Source organism: Podospora bellae-mahoneyi, chromosome 5 (assembly GCF_035222275.1).
Source record: "Podospora bellae-mahoneyi strain CBS 112042 chromosome 5, whole genome shotgun sequence".
In the NCBI taxonomy this organism is placed as follows: domain Eukaryota; kingdom Fungi; phylum Ascomycota; class Sordariomycetes; order Sordariales; family Podosporaceae; genus Podospora; species Podospora bellae-mahoneyi.
The window spans coordinates 1,955,505-1,970,779 of NC_085884.1; the positions used below are offsets into that span (position 1 = coordinate 1,955,505).

Here is a 15,275-nt window from a genome sequence, read left to right on the forward strand (position 1 = left end):
GACCTGCGGTTCAATATGGAGGAGCTTGGGATCTCAAGGGATCAGGTTGCCACAGCCGAATAGAGAGTTACACTAGGTGTGGAGACATGGGACAGTTGAGACTTGGCATGCAGATCAAAAGCACGCTAGCACTGGCAGGGGTAAGTTTCCTCTGGTGTGGATTGCTGCTTGCATCTACATTTCACCGTTGAAGGTACCGTGCCACTTCTGGTCACCCACATCTGAACCCACATGCCGGATAGCGACCTTGTTCAGCTTCTGAGTGGTTGCCATGGCCTACATCTCGACCGCCTGTCGTATCCCGTATTAGATGCCGCTGCTGTACCTCGACACCTCCTATACATGATACAGACCAATGGCCGTCATGTCTTAGCTGGCCATGCCTTTTACTGTGCAAGGAAGCACGAAGAACCATCGTCGGAGACGGCTACCAACCTGATGAAGTAAGAAAGGGCTATTATTGCCCCGATGTGTTCGCTGGCCACCCACGATACACTGCGGGCAAATATGAGCTGAACCCGGCAATTATAGAATGTTGCATGATTGCCGTGCTGGGTTTGTTTGCTCCTGCCCTGATTCGTTCGTGTTTTTAACCCCATGATTATAGTGCAGCACCCAACACGCTTTGCCATACTCCACACCACTTGGAATCCCAGTTTGCTGAAGGAGCAAATTTATAATAACCATTAGTATCCCATCAGTCACCAGCCCTGCCAGGTGTTGGAAACATGGTGGTATCCAGGACAAGCAACGATTTGATCACGTCCTGATTCCACTTACAAGAACGTTCGACAACTTACTCAGTCTAATAGACCAATTTGTTTTCAGGATGATTCCTGGCGAATCTGTGTCCTGGGCGGGTCAACCTGCCACGGACTACGAAAAGCAAGAGGCATTGAACCCTCAAATCTTCACACGGGGCCGTCAACTGGATGGCGAAGCCACTCTACATGGCTACGAGGACCCGAGCCCTCCCGAGGACACCACAAAAATTCGTGGAGAGAGCTTATGGTATGTTGGGAGGGAGAATTTATGTCCTTTTTCATGCCTGTTAATTGACACTTGAGGTTTCATAAGGCGAGTATTGGACGAGAGACATATAAACGTAAGATCCGCGGACATGGACGCGGCCGAGTATCGCCGCCATATCAACTAACTAGATGTTACGGATCTAGATGATCGCATTCTCTGGGTGGGTCATTGTCTGTGCTTCTTTGCACCCGAATACCGGACTAACCAAGGCTTCTGAGTGGTAGCACAATAGGCAATGGTATGTGCCCTATTTCTCAACAGAATAAGTGTTGAGGGCTTATTAATCGCTGGCATAGGACTTTTTTTAGGAAGTGGGAGATCACTTGCGAGCGCGGGTCCTGGCGGTGCAGTTATCTGTTACATCCTCATGGGAACAGGTAAGATGTTTGATTGTTACCAGCACTTCAACCCGATGGCATGAATCTAATTCATACACAACCATTTAGTCATTGCCTCAGTGATAAGCTGTCTCATCAGTTCAGAATTTCCATTTATTTTGTGTCATTTGTCCCGACCTACTGACCGTGACGTCCCAAAGGGTGAAATGACTGCGTTGATGCCGGTCAACGCCCCTGTCATGGAATTTCCCCGCCGTTTCATGAGTCGTGGTGTAGGATTTGCTGTTGGGTGGGTTTATTGGTTGGTATTTCATGATTCACAGTGAATATGCCACTGTAAATGCTTGTCCCATACCCTGACAACTCCGTGTCCAAACAGGTTTGCATACGCTGTGCTGGCTGGTGAGCAGCTAGTGGCAGTATCGAATGCCATCAAATTCCGTTATGACGACGGAATAACTTCTCTCAACAGGGAGGTGGGTCAGAGGGTGGATAATGCCGTGTGGATATCCGTGTTTTTGATTCTGGTCATATTGTTCAATATGTTTCCAGTCCGAGTAAGTATGACCTGTCGGAAACTCTAGCAGACTCATGCTAAGGCTGCCATTCAAGGTGTTTTGGGGAATTGGAATACATTTTCGGCTGTTTCAAGCTCATGTTTATCATATTACTGATCATGGTGGGTGCAGCTTCTGGTGTCTTGGATTATCACTATTCCTTTGTCTCCGTGTTACTCATATTGGTGATGACTAGATGATGTTTTTTCTATCTATTGTTCAGCGTCAGTTTACACCTTCCGCTACCCCATTTGTTCCGGCCTGCCAGCTACTTACAGTACGTGGTCGAAGCTCGAGGGGAAGCCTACTATCATGAACCTCTTGGCACTCGATGTGAGTTCTGATACACCAACGGGACAGGGCATTGCTGACGACCCACACAGATTGGAATCATCCTTACTCGTTTTTCAACCTCGTTTACAACGCCAAGGACGAGAATCTGAAAGTCGAGCATTCTATTGAAGGGTCACTGGGAACTCTTCTAGGTGTCTGGTAAGCACGATACTCAGCTGTCGTGATTGGCCGTTGACGTGGCTAAGACTCCGCGCATAGGACAACATTCACGAGTGTCATGTTCTCTTATATCGGCATGGATATCGTCGCAGCTACAGCAGCAGAGAGCCGAGCATTGAGTGACGTGGAGAGCATGAAAATGGCCGCTCGCAAAATCAACCTTCGTGTCATTACGTTGTATTCGCTGGCCATGCTCACCGCATCGTTTGTTGTCCCCATGGACCACCCTTTCATCAATGGCCACAGTACCTCGGTCGGTGCACGCTCCATTTTCATTATGGCCGTCGTGGAGGCTGGCATGCCCAAAGTTGCCCACTTTTTCAACGCAGTCTTCGTCTTCTCAGCCTTCACTTGCGGTATTAACTCTATGTATATCGCGACGAGGGTTTTGCATACCCTGGCTCTTCGCGGTCAGACCGGCCCTGAGTTTATTACAAGACGTCTTCGCCAGTGTCGATCTGGGGTGCCAGTGAGAGCGGTTTTGATGACAGGTGCCATCGTGATGGTCGCTTACATGGGCCGTGAAGGCTCAGTTGGGGCAGTAAGTACTGCTGCCCTTCTGAGTGGACATCTGCTGATTCATAATGCCACAATTAGAGACTTGACGAGCTAGCCAACAACTGCACTGTATCCTGTAAGTCCCTCTTCCCTATCTCACCATGCAAGCTTTGAAACCCGAGTGAGACCGACTGGCTAATGAAACATGCACAGGTCTCGTGTAAGTGAAAGCTATATTTACCGGATTTCTTTCTAGATTCTGGGTCAGCCTTTTGAGAAAAACGCCAGGGTACTGATGAATGTGTCTAGTGTTTATGCCTCCATATGTGCAACCTATCTGTACTTTTTCCGGACGTGAGTCTTCCACAAGTTGAATTTCTGAGCCATTTGCAGCTCTGACATCTCACCTCTAGACTTGAAGATGCCAAAATATACGGCAATACGTCTGAGTCACAGGCAGCGAGCTATGATCGAGACAAGCCTCGGTATCCATACAAGTCCCACGGGCAATGGCTCAAAGCTGGCTATGGTTTAGTTGCTTGTGTCGTTCTTATCCTCTTCAACGGGGTGGGCGCCTTTATTGAGCCCTTCAGCATTCCCAAGTTCATTGCTGCTTATATTAGTGTAAGTGCTCGAGCTCAGGCGGATTGCCAACGCAGCGCATGATTCTCACCAGTCATAGCTTCCGGTGTTCATTTTACTCATCTTGTGTTATAATATCCGTAAACATGGGTTCCGGTTTAGGGTTTGGTGGACAGACAAGTCGGGCGACTTGAGCCAGACCGTGCAGGCTTCAAGCCATACGCGGAAGGGAAGGCTCGAGTTCTCTGCCAGTGGCATCACACGACGCAACTGGGCAGTCCTTGTTCATTGGGTCTGGGTATGGCTGAAGTAAAGTGGATATAGCTAAACAGCAACGCTGCACCTCTTAACTTTGTGGAGATGAAAGTACTGAAGTATTATGACGAAGCTATTGTGTATGGTTATATTACGGGGGCTTGGGAGAATCTGCCTCGTTGCTAGTTAGTTGCTTCTCATATCAAACTCATGCCCCGGCACACTCGTGCAAGAAAATTCAAGGTGGTTATCGAATTAAAGGCCCGACAAAATAATCAAGAAGAGCTTAGGGGTCATTGAACATTCATCATGTTGCAATACTCGAGGCCTATATTCTATTTCTATACCGCCTGTAACTAGGTAACAAAGTTTCTGCAAACTGTTGTTATCTCCGTTTCCTGTCCATAACGTACCGGGAAAGATATTGATATATATAGAGATCGTTTGTTGTGTCTGGAAAACTGAAAGAAACACTTCAAAGTCACCACATGTCATTGATGAAACAGAGCTTTGGTTTGAATAAATTAGAGGCCAACGATATGGCCACAGACAAAACTAAACACTCGTTTTGATGCTATGATTCTACCGTTCTCATATACACAGTGTAGGCATACAACTAAAAGTACTGCCATATTATACACATATACACACGCCTTGTCCCATTGTCAAACCAACCCACGACTTATACCGACAGATCAGAACAGCCCAGAGGTACACATGTAGGAGAAGGCATTGCCAGTTGCATAAAATGCCCATCTAATTGGAAACGCCTCATGATGCACCATGCCAGTGAAAAAGGCCCTTTGATAATTTACATTATACATACGCATTCAACCCGGAACAGTGAATGACGCTACCCCTGCAAGTGATACTCATCTACAAAAGCATCTTACGGGGATCTTCAATGTACTCTTTTACCTTGACCAAGAACTGCACGGCCTCTCTGCCGTCAAGAAGACGATGGTCATAGGTAAGTGCCAGGTACATCATGGGACGGATCTCAATCTTGCCATTGACGACAACTGGGCGCTCCTTAGTGGCATGAAGACCAAGCACGGCGCTTTGGGGAAGGTTGATGATGGGGGTGCCCATGAGGGAACCGAAGACACCACCGTTGCTGATGGTGAAGGTACCACCAGCCATGTCCTCAATAGTGAGCTTGCCGTCGCGAGCCTGTTAAAGGGTTTCCATGTTAGGGTCTGAGACTTGCAGAGCTTTTTTGCAAATGGTGATTTTAGACGTACCTTCTTGCCCAGCTCAGCGATGGACCTCTCGATGCCAACAAGATCCATAGCCTCAGCGTTGCGGACAACAGGGGTAACGAGACCCTTCTCAGTAGCAACAGCAACGCTGATGTCGACGTAGTCCCTGTAGACGATGGTATCACCGCCATTGGGACCTTCAATCGAGGCGTTGACGGCAGGAATATCGCGCATGGCAAGTACGGCAGCACGCGAGAAAGCGCTCATGAAGCCAAGCTTGACACCAGTCTTCTTGAGAACCTCCTCTTTGTACTTGTTGCGGAATTCCATCAGAGCTGACATGTCGACCTCGTTGAATGTGGTCAGAGAAGCGGCGGTGTTTTGAGACTGCTTCAAGCGCTCGGCAATGCGAAGACGCATCCGGTTCATCTTGACCTGTTGGCTTTCAGTCAGCAAAAGTGCACGCTTAGCTGGCAGTGTGATTGTGCAAGTATAATCGTACCCTCTTCTCCTCGCGGTTGCCCAGAGTGACGGGCTTCTCAGGGGCGGCCGCTGGAGCGGGCTTGCTCTTGGGTTCTGGTGTCTCCTGTTTAGGGGGGGCAGGGGCAGAGGCAGCAGACTTGCTCTCCTCCTGCTTGGGCTCGGGAGCCTTCTCAGGCTCGGCCTTCTTTTCGGGAGCCGATTCCTTGGGCTCAGCGGCAGGCTTGTCGCCCGACGGCGCACCTCCAAGCTCGATACGCACGAGATCCTGGCCAACAACGACGGTATCCTCCTCGTTGGCGAGGAACTCCTTGATGACACCGGCCTCAGGAGCATTGACAGCAACATCAATCTGTTGTGTTACGGCACATCAGTTAGACCGGAAGCAAGTGACACAAAAGGTCTTTCGCGGAAGAGTCCTGATGGGCTGGGCTATGCGTACCTTGTCGGTCTCAATGGTCGCAATCTCCTCATCCTGCTCAACAAAGTCACCAACTGACTTGTTCCACTGCTTCAGAGTACCCTCGCTGATCGACTCGGCCATTTGCGGCACCTTGACGATCTTGTCGGCATATGTCCGCACATGTTGGAACTGCAGGGGCAGTTGTCGCAGGGCTGTATTGTTGTTGTAGAGCGCAAATTTGGGAACAGCGCGAGCCGCAAGGCGGAGACCTCTGTACACCATACTGTCGACGTGCGTATGCTAGGATGAGTATGCGGTTGTTTACTGCGGGAATTCGTAGATCGGGTGCAGCACGAGCCTGGGTTCGGCAGAGAGACGCGGGAGGTTCGAGTCAACAGCTTTTTGGCTGGGAAAGAGCGCAAGGCAGGGTGAGGTCACAAACAAAATATGCCGCGTAAAGACCGCACTGGGCAACCAAATGATGGATTTGACCTTGTGCGCTGCGACGGGCTGGTCAAAACGTTGAGGGAGGAGTCTTGAGAGCGAGGAGTGATGTGTAGGTAAGAGGTTGTTGAATTGCGCCGTTGAGACAGGAGGTTGCTTTCCGAAATCCAGGTTGGAAAAAAATAGCTACGGCGTCCAGTTGGCAGACTCACAATCCTTGCACGAAGCACACAGCTGGGAGCGGCGCCACGGCGCTGCCGGCGCATCACGGCTAACATATTGCAAGGCCTCCACTCGCCAACCGTCTGGTGACCTCAACTTGCAGCAGCTTTGGCGTGGCGGCCAAAGTACTCACCGGGGCCGCACGGGTCTCTCTGGGCTCGGCAATATGGAACGGAACGTCAGCGCCTTGGGACTCAAACGTCGTTGGCTAGGTAGGCTGTCTGACAATCGGGAGCCCCACCGACCGGTGCTTGGGCGGTTGCAGCTTAATCCGCTCCGGCAGCCCATCTCGCGGGTTCGGGTTGGAGAAGCAGCAGCGAGCCACCGTCACCCACGATGAGACTGTGGCCTGAGGCAGAAACACCTTGAAGCTTGGCAGCAAGCTCCCTCCAATCCACTTTGTCATTTGAGCTCAAACCCGACGACCTCATATCCACGTCCGCGACCCTCGTCCACCCCCTGTTATTGGACCTGAGACTAACGCTGCTTGATTTTTCGAATCTGCTTTCTGGGCCTTGACGCTCAGCACGGCGGTTGAAGCGCCGAACACACTGCAACCCAGATTGACCGAGGTTTCCGACGTCACGATCCCGCAAAGCTGCCCATTATGTCCTCCCGGATGGCGGCCTTGTCAGTTATATCCCCACATCTTCACCATACCATGTCACAGGTCGTCCACTGACATCGTCTTCTAGGTCGCTTTATCGCCGCTCTCTGAAGCTCGCGCTCGACTGGTCGGTACACCGTGATGTCTGGCGCGGCCAGGCGCTCTACATCCGCTCCCTGTTTGAGAAGAACCGGGCTGTCACCGACCCCAGACTACAGCGTGTACGCTTTCTATCCGACAACCCTTGGTGCCGAAGACAGGAGATATGGCAACTGACAAGAAGGTTCACGAACATGTACAGGCGCTGTTGAAAGAGACAGAGAAGTTGTTGGAGAAGTGGAAGCACCCCGACCCTTATATCCCCCCAACGGCCCCCGGAGGTATGCCCCACACAACCTTTATAACCTACTGATGCAAGATATACTGACAATTTTCCACAGGATCCAAGTACGAGAGAAACTTGCCAGTCCCCAACCTCGACCGTGAGTCTGCAGCACTCCCTATCATTCTCAATGTGCAAGTCGCCTGGCTGACATATGTTTTCGTGTGCAGCTCCCCCGCCGCTCAAGTTCTGATCCAACATTGGCAATGGAGATGGAATGTACATAAGTTTAGACGAGGAGACTGGAACGGAGAACAGACACATGCCATGGGCGACGTCGAATGCAAAGTGGTTGCCTCCAACGTGTAGTTTCCAGATGGGCGTATCTTGACAAAAGCTTAGTTTCGTGCTCAGAGCATTCACCTGACATCATTGACCGGTGCAAAACGATCTCGAGATCCAGCGACACCACACCTCAACAGCGGATGGATTTTCCGGCCTAGCCGGAGACGCTCGTAGCTTCACCACTGTAATGCAGGACAACCCAGAACCAATACAGTAGGACAATGGCAAAATAAAATGATGATCTTTAGAAGGTATTCTCATTCGTGCCCATCCATGACCATGCCCATCATGGAATTAATGTACAACCCGCAAACGCGATAAAAAGCAACCGTTGACCCTAGACCGTGACCCCAATATCATGAACCCAACGTGCCGACCGAAAAATGAAAGCAGAAAAGACGACAAAATTCCACAACCCATTTACAACTCTTGCGAGGCGTTCTTGCCGGGCTTGGTGCCAGTCTTCTTGGGAAGAAGGTCTGAAAACAACATGTTAGAACCATTGATACCGGTGCAGATGTGAAGAAAAACCTACTCTGGTGAATGTTGGGAAGGACACCACCCTGGGCAATGGTGACGTGCCCAAGGAGCTTGTTCAACTCTTCATCGTTGCGGATGGCGAGCTGGAGATGACGGGGGATGATACGGGTCTTCTTGTTGTCACGAGCGGCGTTGCCAGCCAACTCGAGGATTTCGGCAGCGAGGTACTCAAGAACAGCGGCGAGGTAGACGGGAGCACCGGCACCGACACGCTGAGCGTAGTTGCCCTTGCGGAGAAGACGGTGAACACGGCCGACGGGGAAAGCCAAACCAGCCTTGGAAGAACGACTGCAAGCGACATGTTGTTAGCAACGAGAAAGAGAGGATGGGAAAACGCGTCTAAAACGCGACAGGGCATCCAGATCGGGACCTCAGAGGTCCAGACCGTGATGCGCCTGGAAGGTTTTGAGCGGTTCGCGTGGGAAAGACTCACGATTGCGCGTTCTTGCCGCTGCTCGCCTTGCCACCGGACTTGCCGCCGCCAGTCATTTTGATAGAGTTGAGTGGGTGGAAAAGTTGAGAAAAAGTTGGTGTAGTTGGGCAAGGACGAGAGACTCAAAGGTCTGGATGAGTTGGTTGATGGTAGAGCGGAAGTTTGCTGATGGAAAATGGAATGGATGGGAGAAGCAGAGTGCTGGTGGGGGATGTGTGAGTTAAGTAGTTTTCGCGTAGAGCGCCAGATCACGGATCACCTGCGCCTTTCACAGTGTTGATCGGGGCCAATGGGGCTAGTCCCAAAACAGGGCGTGGCAGTTGGTGTGGCACCCCAGGCTGCAAGGGTAAAAAAAATCGGGCAGAACAACCACAAAGCCGGCAATTGGGTGGTTGCAGCGCAGCGACCAGCAAAAACTGAATCAGGCTGCCCACAAAAAAAAAGGGCCACAGACCAGGAACGCTTGTCTCGATTTTGACGTTCCTGATTGTACAAATATCGCGCCATCCCCCGACCGCGTTCTGTCGCGCACCCTAACTGACTGCACTCCGTGGTCCCTTTTTTTCTTCTCTCCTGCCACTGCGCGTCTTCGAAAAATGAAAAATCAGGGGCCATCCTCTGTGATTCGACACCGGCAAAATCAGAGCAATCACAACAATCCACAGCACTAGCAACCACAACCACCCTGCTCTCTTTGGTCATGGAGCTTGGCTGACTGATTTACTCAGATCACTTGGACTCATCTGACCGCTCTGCCCCAGGCCGCCTCGACCCTCGAACCCCAGTACCTGAAGTTCATTGCAACTCAGTCTGGTCTCGCAGCCGACCTGACTTTGCAATCTGGGACAACTCATACTTATCCACTTGGTTCTGGTTGTCTCTTGTCGTTCCTGTTGTTTGGCTTTTTGTGCTATTTTTGTCCATCAAAATTGACCCGAGCGTGTGGGTTTCGCTCATCCGAGTCTTTTTTAGGACCCTCTGGTCTGACTACCTTGTGTGTTGAAGCATGGTTCATTCTGGAATGGACTGGTTGGGTTCGCTTGGCATGTTGGGGTTTTTTTTTTGGTCAACCCAGGCTGACAAGTCCATCATGACTTATCCTTGGGCTGGGCAGATGTATGCTCTTTTTACGTCCTCAAGGAGGTATAGTACTGGTATAAACTCGCATTTTAGGTCGACTTGATCTGGACTCTTTCAGATTGGGGCTTGATTTTTGGGTTCAGAGAACCTGAAGGGTCCAAAAAGGCTGCTTGACCCTTTTTGAACACAGTTAGGTGCTCTTGGAGCCTCATACACATTCACATGTGGGTTTTCGTGCCATATTGGGTCAGGATTGGGCCCAAAAGTAGATATAGCCTCACCAGTCAAGCTTTTGCCCCATGATACCCCAGATCCCCCAGATCTCCGGATCATGTGAAACCCCATCCGGGCAGGGCATCCGCTCTCTCGGGCCGAGCTGCGTGACAGATCTAGAACCCTTCAGGCTCGTCTTCTCTCCCATGCGGCCCTTCCCGCAACTGCCAACACTGGGTCAAAGTCCATCTGCATCCGCAATTGTCATGTGTCATCAGGGTGAGAGTGGCTCTTCCCCAGGTCTTGGAAGCGAACGGAGATGGCAGTTGAGCAGGACAGAGCCAATCAAGGCCGGCCTCGGATGGCATGGAGTTCTGTAAGGCTGGAGGATGTTGACACACACCTAGGTGTGCCTGCTAAAGCAGCTCCCCTGAGGAGCCAAGGAGGCTCCATCAATCCATCCCATGAGTCACTGTGTCAATGTATCAGGGCATAATCCACCTAGCTTTCACATCTCTATCCTTGGTGGAACGCCGGACACGTTCTACGTCGATTGTCATGGAATACACAGGCAGATTTACACATCCCAGGAGAACCAAGGTGAACGGACCCTAATTCCTGGCCGCTGTGGCTGGGATTCTGAGAGTCGAGGTTTAATGGAGAGGCAGATACAGAAAGAACGAAAGAGAGAAAGAAACCCGAACGACACGCCGGGTTGCGGATGGCTGGCGCATGAACTGTCGTCGAGGCTCACATCAGGCCTGGCCCGCCTTGCACCACAACTGAGATTCCACCACCAAGTTCCGACAGGGTTGCCCTGCTGGGCGGAGCCCTGATTTCCCAGCAAAGCTCGAGAAAAAAATACCAGCCGCAGATCTGGAGTGTGCATTATTTCTGGTCGGGTGCTGCTATGCCCCATTCGGAGCCTCAGGAGCGTGTTGTGGCGCTTGGACCACCGCGTCACCTTGCAACTTTGGACCGGGGCTGCCTTCCTTTGTGCCTTATTTTTTTGCCAAATCAAGCGGCATGTCCCCACCTTTCGGCGCGGTACTCAAATCAATCAGTCAATCAGCACCACGGCACTCGCATGTCGCGTCAGCTACAAAAGGCCCATCCCCCCTCGCCGGCTGCATTTCTTCCTCCATCAACCAACTCTCCCACAAACTCTTCCACGCCCATCAAATCGCCAGATCCATCCAGAACTTCGGTTCACTTCGTCTTACTTACCCAACAACCCATCTTACAAAAACGCCAAAATGCCCCCCAAGGCCGCTGACAAGAAGCCCGCCAACAAGGCCCCCGCCACTGCCTCCAAGGCTCCCGAGAAGAAGGATGCTGGCAAGAAGACTGCTGCTTCTGGCGAGAAGAAGAAGCGCACCAAGGCGCGCAAGGAGACCTACTCCTCCTACATTTACAAGGGTGAGTGGCATTCCCGGGTCGAAGCGCGACTTTGCCCATTCTCGAGTCCCATGCAGTCCATATGGATTTCGCTAACAAACTTTGCAGTCCTCAAGCAGGTCCACCCCGACACTGGTATCTCCAACCGTGCCATGTCCATCCTCAACTCTTTCGTGAACGGTATGTTACTTCTGTCCAAAGCAATCCGTCTTTAAAGCGCGCCTTTTCTGACCCTTGTGCCCGATAGACATCTTCGAGCGCGTCGCGACCGAGGCTTCCAAGCTTGCCGCCTACAACAAGAAGTCCACCATCTCATCCCGTGAGATCCAGACCTCCGTGCGCCTCATCCTTCCCGGCGAGCTTGCCAAGCACGCCGTGTCTGAAGGCACCAAGGCCGTCACCAAGTACTCGTCGAGCACGAAATAGGTGGTTGGATGATCTTGTCTTTTCTCTCTCTTTTTTCTCAATAGGGCATAGGATTTGCTTTGGCATTTGGGAGTCATGATGAGGCTTGCGCCAGGGCACACAATCCTTGGGGTCTCTTAATGCAACGCGTCACGGATGGTCTGCTTTTTATGGGGGCAATGTTTTTTTATCGGTCAATTACGGGGTTTTTGCGGTTGTACACTACATACCTTGATATCAGGGTTTCGGGCGAAATGAAATCGTGCATATGAACAAACCCACTTGGTCTCCATCGGTAAATGTGACGATCGGTCCTCTCTTGTTTGCACTTCTACCTCTCCATGTGTAGTTTCGCGTTGGTCTATTGGAAATAATAGAACTCAACATCCAGACATCGCGGCACAGATAACTAAGACACGAACATGTTACGTATTTGGGACCTATATAATCCCTTTTGGACTATTCATGATGATGGTTTACGAAAAAAAATAATCTCAAAACTCCCAACACATATCATGTACGACCAAGGCCAGCCTTCGACTTCTTGACGACCTGAGCGACGGGCTCCAAGATCCCCTTGTTCTCCAAGGCTCCCAAAGCCATGCCTTTGCTCCAGCCCATCTTCTCCAACATCGCGCGACCTTTATTTTCCTGGCCCAACTCAGGGGCAGAGGCGCCAACCACCTCTCCTTCTCGAAGTACCAGGGCTTTTACGCTCACATGTCCACTTCCTCTGAATCCATCCCGGGGAGTGTCGCCCCGTGGACCAGCTACGTCAGCACGGGGGAAGTACTTGCGCCCAACCCGGCGGGCGGCACCATCTACCTGGCGTGTCGCTTCTGTGATCTGGTGCGGTTTGAATGTGATCGTCCGCTTGCTCCGGTAGAGAACCGGCCGGCGTGTTGTGCCCTTTCCGGTGGACTGGGACTTGACATTGAATTTCAAGGCAAGCTGGTGGAGGACCATACGCCCATGTTTGTCGAGCGGGGGGAATTCGAGACTGTGTCACCGAGTTAGCTTACGTTTGTTCTAGCTCCGATGCCTCAAATGCCTTACCGCTCATCCGAGCTGATCAGAAAAGCCACCAGCTCAGTTTTGAAGTCTTCCAGTCTAAGGCCCACTGGATACTTGACGCGCAAATCGTCGGGGCTGGCGTTCTTGTCAAGAAGACCCTGACCACGTAGTGACTCACGGGCAAGCTTGCGCTCTTTCTTTCGTTCCCGATCGCGTGACCAATCCAACTTCAGTTTTGCCTCGATTTCAGAATCCGAAATGTTGAAGTTGGGTGGTTGTTTGGAGCGTCGCTTGCGGGGGACTGGCACAGTCCAGTCGGCAAGATCCAGATCATCAAATGCATCAGCAACGGAGCTGGCATTCGCAAATTTGGCGAACGATGAGGATGTTGCCCTTTTCTGGCCTCCCTTCTTCGCCCCTCGCTTGCTTACTCCGAAAGACTCGGGTATCAAAACAAGCTCATCGCTCCCCAACCCAAGCTCTTCCTGCTTGGCAAGAAGTCGTGCAAGCTCCTCGTCATCCATATCGGCGTCCATATCGTCGTCTTCATCTGGCTCATCGTTCTCATCCCCGTCATCTTCGTCGGCATCACTAAGACCAGAACCACTAGACTCAGCTTGTTGTTCGTCGCCTGACAAATCTTCAACCACCGGCATGTCATTCTCGTCACCGGAGCCGAGGTTGAGAGCGAAATTGTCACCCCCAAGATCCCGACGGTTGTTGAATGAAAGTAGCTGGTCTGAAATGAAGTCATCCTCTGGGTTGGCACTCATGTTGGCGATATAATCTGCCAGAATGGCGTCCTCTTCATCATCTTCGTCGGTTTTGGGAATCTTGGAAGCTTTTGAACGGCTGCGCTGGCGTCCTGCTCGTTTTTCGCGGGCTACAGGAATCACTTCGGGATCATCACGGAGGCTCGTTTCCTCTGCAGCTGTAGGTTTGGTCTTATGACCGGTCGGAGTTATGGCGGTTGTGGTATTGGTAGCAACGCCGTTACGAACCACAAAGTTGCTTTGCGGAACTGTTTTGGCGTTACCTGCACGGCCTCTGAAGAGGATAACTTCCTCACTGGAATCAGATTCAGCCAATGATGGCTTCCGAATGGGAACCAGGGGTGGCGGATGGACAGCACGGTGTTTGTCTCGGATAGCTTTATCTCCGCTAACGTCGAAGAAAAAGAGGTCTTGTGCCTGTTCTTGGGGAGTCTCGCTGGAGGGGTTGTCTTGAGACGTCGAGTTGGAAAGAACCATCTTGCCCTTGGCCGCTGAATCTAGCTCAACGAGAGTCGTCTTCTCTATGACAGCCTCCGCGGATACGTTGAGGTTGACGTCTACGGTAGTGATGTCCATGTCGTCGGCCTTGCTCTCTGTAGCCTCGCCAGGGGAAACTTTGTCTTGCTCGATATCTTCAAGAAGTTTTAAAGGCTCACTGTATCCAGCACTAACAAACGATACAGGCTTTTGTCGAAGTTTCACCGTACCGGAAATCCAGGCTGAGTCAAGGTGGTGGGACTGAGTGTTCCTAACCTCATCCTTCAAAGAGAAGTCTGTTGGCGTTAGATGAGCCAAGTCCTGCAACCAAGCCAGGGCGGAATCTGGAAATCGTACCATTTGAGTGCGTAACACTCTGGAAAAACGTCGTTGAGGAAAAGGAACTGACATGGCCCTGGACTCCGGGGGTAGATCGAAGGTGAGCAGCCTTGGGGCCTGCATATGGCCGCTTTCCCCTCTTTGGCGGCATAGTCGTCAAAAATATAAATCCTATCGTTTGAAGAAGCGGGAGAAGGGGATTCCGAATTCAGCAAAAACCGGCAGGTAGTGCAATGCCGAATATTTTATGCGGACAACTCTGGTAGTAGAATGAATAAGCTGCGGTGGCGTAGACGAAATACCAGGGGTCGAAATCGGTTCTTGGCGTGTTTTCTGGATGTGGGGAACGAAAGTCCAAAGAGAGTGAAAATCTCCCAGCTTATCCAGTCACACGCCTTTCAGATAAACTTGTGGCCTGGCAAGCGATGTCTGGGGATGGAGCAGTGCTGCCGTTGCCTCAGTGGCAGGAGGATGTCATGAAAGTCTAGCTTTGTATTACTCTTGGCACGCAAGGAAGGTACACTGTTGGAATTGGAGGCTTAGGTAATCGCAGATTGACCCAAAGGGCTTGGCGGTCGCCGGGTGCGCACTCGGCAGGCAGCTTTCGCCACAGCTGGCATCTGGTCGTTGTGGAGACCCCCGCGACTCATATGACATACCTCCCTCATGAGCTTGTCCTACCTCTCACCTCTCAAGATCAACCCAGCTTTCTTCCTTCCAGCCTTCTGGCCGTTCCAAAGTCAAATATTGCCGTGCTGCTCCCTGTGCTGCTCCGTCCCATATCGTTTTTTTCGCCAACTGCA

General features: G+C 51.4%; 6 protein-coding genes across 6 annotated transcripts; 3 read left to right on the forward strand and 3 right to left on the reverse strand.

Moving 5' to 3' along the window:
• Window positions 1-186: 186 nt before the first annotated feature.
• Window positions 187-4,030, forward strand: QC761_0079460 (uncharacterized protein). The gene is made up of 16 exons (XM_062872824.1): window positions 187-555; window positions 613-1,011; window positions 1,078-1,105; window positions 1,161-1,192; window positions 1,257-1,270; window positions 1,329-1,409; window positions 1,479-1,504; window positions 1,571-1,671; window positions 1,750-1,927; window positions 1,983-2,049; window positions 2,124-2,151; window positions 2,219-2,260; window positions 2,311-2,419; window positions 2,480-2,981; window positions 3,395-3,562; window positions 3,621-4,030. Exons 10-16 carry the CDS (start codon window positions 2,026-2,028, stop codon window positions 3,831-3,833), a joined length of 1,086 nt encoding a protein of 361 aa, XP_062730925.1. The 5' UTR covers window positions 187-555; window positions 613-1,011; window positions 1,078-1,105; window positions 1,161-1,192; window positions 1,257-1,270; window positions 1,329-1,409; window positions 1,479-1,504; window positions 1,571-1,671; window positions 1,750-1,927; window positions 1,983-2,025; the 3' UTR covers window positions 3,834-4,030.
• A 302-nt stretch (window positions 4,031-4,332) lies between these two features.
• KGD2 (2-oxoglutarate dehydrogenase complex E2 component) lies at window positions 4,333-6,797 on the reverse strand. The gene is made up of 4 exons (XM_062879761.1): window positions 5,900-6,797; window positions 5,480-5,809; window positions 5,020-5,412; window positions 4,333-4,948 (listed from the first exon to the last, which is right to left on the reverse strand). Exons 1-4 carry the CDS (start codon window positions 6,140-6,142, stop codon window positions 4,652-4,654), a joined length of 1,263 nt encoding a protein of 420 aa, XP_062730926.1. The 5' UTR covers window positions 6,143-6,797; the 3' UTR covers window positions 4,333-4,651.
• Window positions 6,798-6,854: 57 nt separating this feature from the next.
• Window positions 6,855-7,889, forward strand: QC761_505380 (uncharacterized protein). The gene is made up of 5 exons (XM_062879762.1): window positions 6,855-7,156; window positions 7,222-7,354; window positions 7,435-7,513; window positions 7,574-7,615; window positions 7,686-7,889. Exons 1-5 carry the CDS (start codon window positions 7,134-7,136, stop codon window positions 7,706-7,708), a joined length of 300 nt encoding a protein of 99 aa, XP_062730927.1. The 5' UTR covers window positions 6,855-7,133; the 3' UTR covers window positions 7,709-7,889.
• Window positions 7,890-8,034: 145 nt separating this feature from the next.
• On the reverse strand, window positions 8,035-9,684 carry HTA1 (histone H2A). The gene is made up of 3 exons (XM_062879763.1): window positions 8,774-9,684; window positions 8,336-8,628; window positions 8,035-8,279 (listed from the first exon to the last, which is right to left on the reverse strand). The coding sequence occupies exons 1-3, from the start codon at window positions 8,827-8,829 to the stop codon at window positions 8,221-8,223; spliced, it is 408 nt and encodes a 135-aa protein (XP_062730928.1). The 5' UTR covers window positions 8,830-9,684; the 3' UTR covers window positions 8,035-8,220.
• A 1,189-nt stretch (window positions 9,685-10,873) lies between these two features.
• Window positions 10,874-12,155, forward strand: HTB1 (histone H2B). The gene is made up of 3 exons (XM_062879764.1): window positions 10,874-11,485; window positions 11,573-11,644; window positions 11,712-12,155. The coding sequence occupies exons 1-3, from the start codon at window positions 11,323-11,325 to the stop codon at window positions 11,888-11,890; spliced, it is 414 nt and encodes a 137-aa protein (XP_062730929.1). The 5' UTR covers window positions 10,874-11,322; the 3' UTR covers window positions 11,891-12,155.
• A 216-nt stretch (window positions 12,156-12,371) lies between these two features.
• On the reverse strand, window positions 12,372-15,187 carry SQS1 (squalene synthetase-like protein). Its single transcript, XM_062879765.1, has 3 exons — window positions 14,491-15,187; window positions 12,926-14,429; window positions 12,372-12,869 (listed from the first exon to the last, which is right to left on the reverse strand). Exons 1-3 carry the CDS (start codon window positions 14,621-14,623, stop codon window positions 12,383-12,385), a joined length of 2,124 nt encoding a protein of 707 aa, XP_062730930.1. The 5' UTR covers window positions 14,624-15,187; the 3' UTR covers window positions 12,372-12,382.
• Between the last annotated feature and the right edge of the window lie 88 nt (window positions 15,188-15,275).

Coding starts and splice junctions, on each gene's coding strand:
- QC761_505380 (XM_062879762.1), top strand. CDS start 7,134: ATGTCCTCCCGGATGGCGGCCTT. Junction 7,157..7,221: donor TCCTCCCGGATGGCGGCCTT/GTCAGTTATATC, acceptor ATCGTCTTCTAG/GTCGCTTTATCGCCGCTCTC. Junction 7,514..7,573: donor CCCCCCAACGGCCCCCGGAG/GTATGCCCCACA, acceptor AATTTTCCACAG/GATCCAAGTACGAGAGAAAC.
- SQS1 (XM_062879765.1), bottom strand. CDS start 14,623: ATGCCGCCAAAGAGGGGAAAGCGGCCATATGCAGGCCCCAAGGCTGCT. Junction 14,430..14,490: donor GAGTGTTACGCACTCAAATG/GTACGATTTCCA, acceptor TAACGCCAACAG/ACTTCTCTTTGAAGGATGAG. Junction 12,870..12,925: donor CTGATCAGCTCGGATGAGCG/GTAAGGCATTTG, acceptor TCGGTGACACAG/TCTCGAATTCCCCCCGCTCG.
- QC761_0079460 (XM_062872824.1), top strand. CDS start 2,026: ATGTTTATCATATTACTGATCATG. Junction 2,152..2,218: donor TTTTCTATCTATTGTTCAGC/GTCAGTTTACAC, acceptor ACGTGGTCGAAG/CTCGAGGGGAAGCCTACTAT. Junction 2,261..2,310: donor TGAACCTCTTGGCACTCGAT/GTGAGTTCTGAT, acceptor CGACCCACACAG/ATTGGAATCATCCTTACTCG.
- HTA1 (XM_062879763.1), bottom strand. CDS start 8,829: ATGACTGGCGGCGGCAAGTCCGGTGGCAAGGCGAGCAGCGGCAAGAAC. Junction 8,629..8,773: donor AGCGGCAAGAACGCGCAATC/GTGAGTCTTTCC, acceptor TGTCGCTTGCAG/TCGTTCTTCCAAGGCTGGTT. Junction 8,280..8,335: donor CCTTCCCAACATTCACCAGA/GTAGGTTTTTCT, acceptor TGTTGTTTTCAG/ACCTTCTTCCCAAGAAGACT.
- HTB1 (XM_062879764.1), top strand. CDS start 11,323: ATGCCCCCCAAGGCCGCTGACAAGAAGCCCGCCAACAAGGCCCCCGCC. Junction 11,486..11,572: donor CTCCTCCTACATTTACAAGG/GTGAGTGGCATT, acceptor CAAACTTTGCAG/TCCTCAAGCAGGTCCACCCC. Junction 11,645..11,711: donor CCTCAACTCTTTCGTGAACG/GTATGTTACTTC, acceptor TGTGCCCGATAG/ACATCTTCGAGCGCGTCGCG.
- KGD2 (XM_062879761.1), bottom strand. CDS start 6,142: ATGGTGTACAGAGGTCTCCGCCTTGCGGCTCGCGCTGTTCCCAAATTT. Junction 5,810..5,899: donor CGACCATTGAGACCGACAAG/GTACGCATAGCC, acceptor GTAACACAACAG/ATTGATGTTGCTGTCAATGC. Junction 5,413..5,479: donor GCAACCGCGAGGAGAAGAGG/GTACGATTATAC, acceptor GAAAGCCAACAG/GTCAAGATGAACCGGATGCG.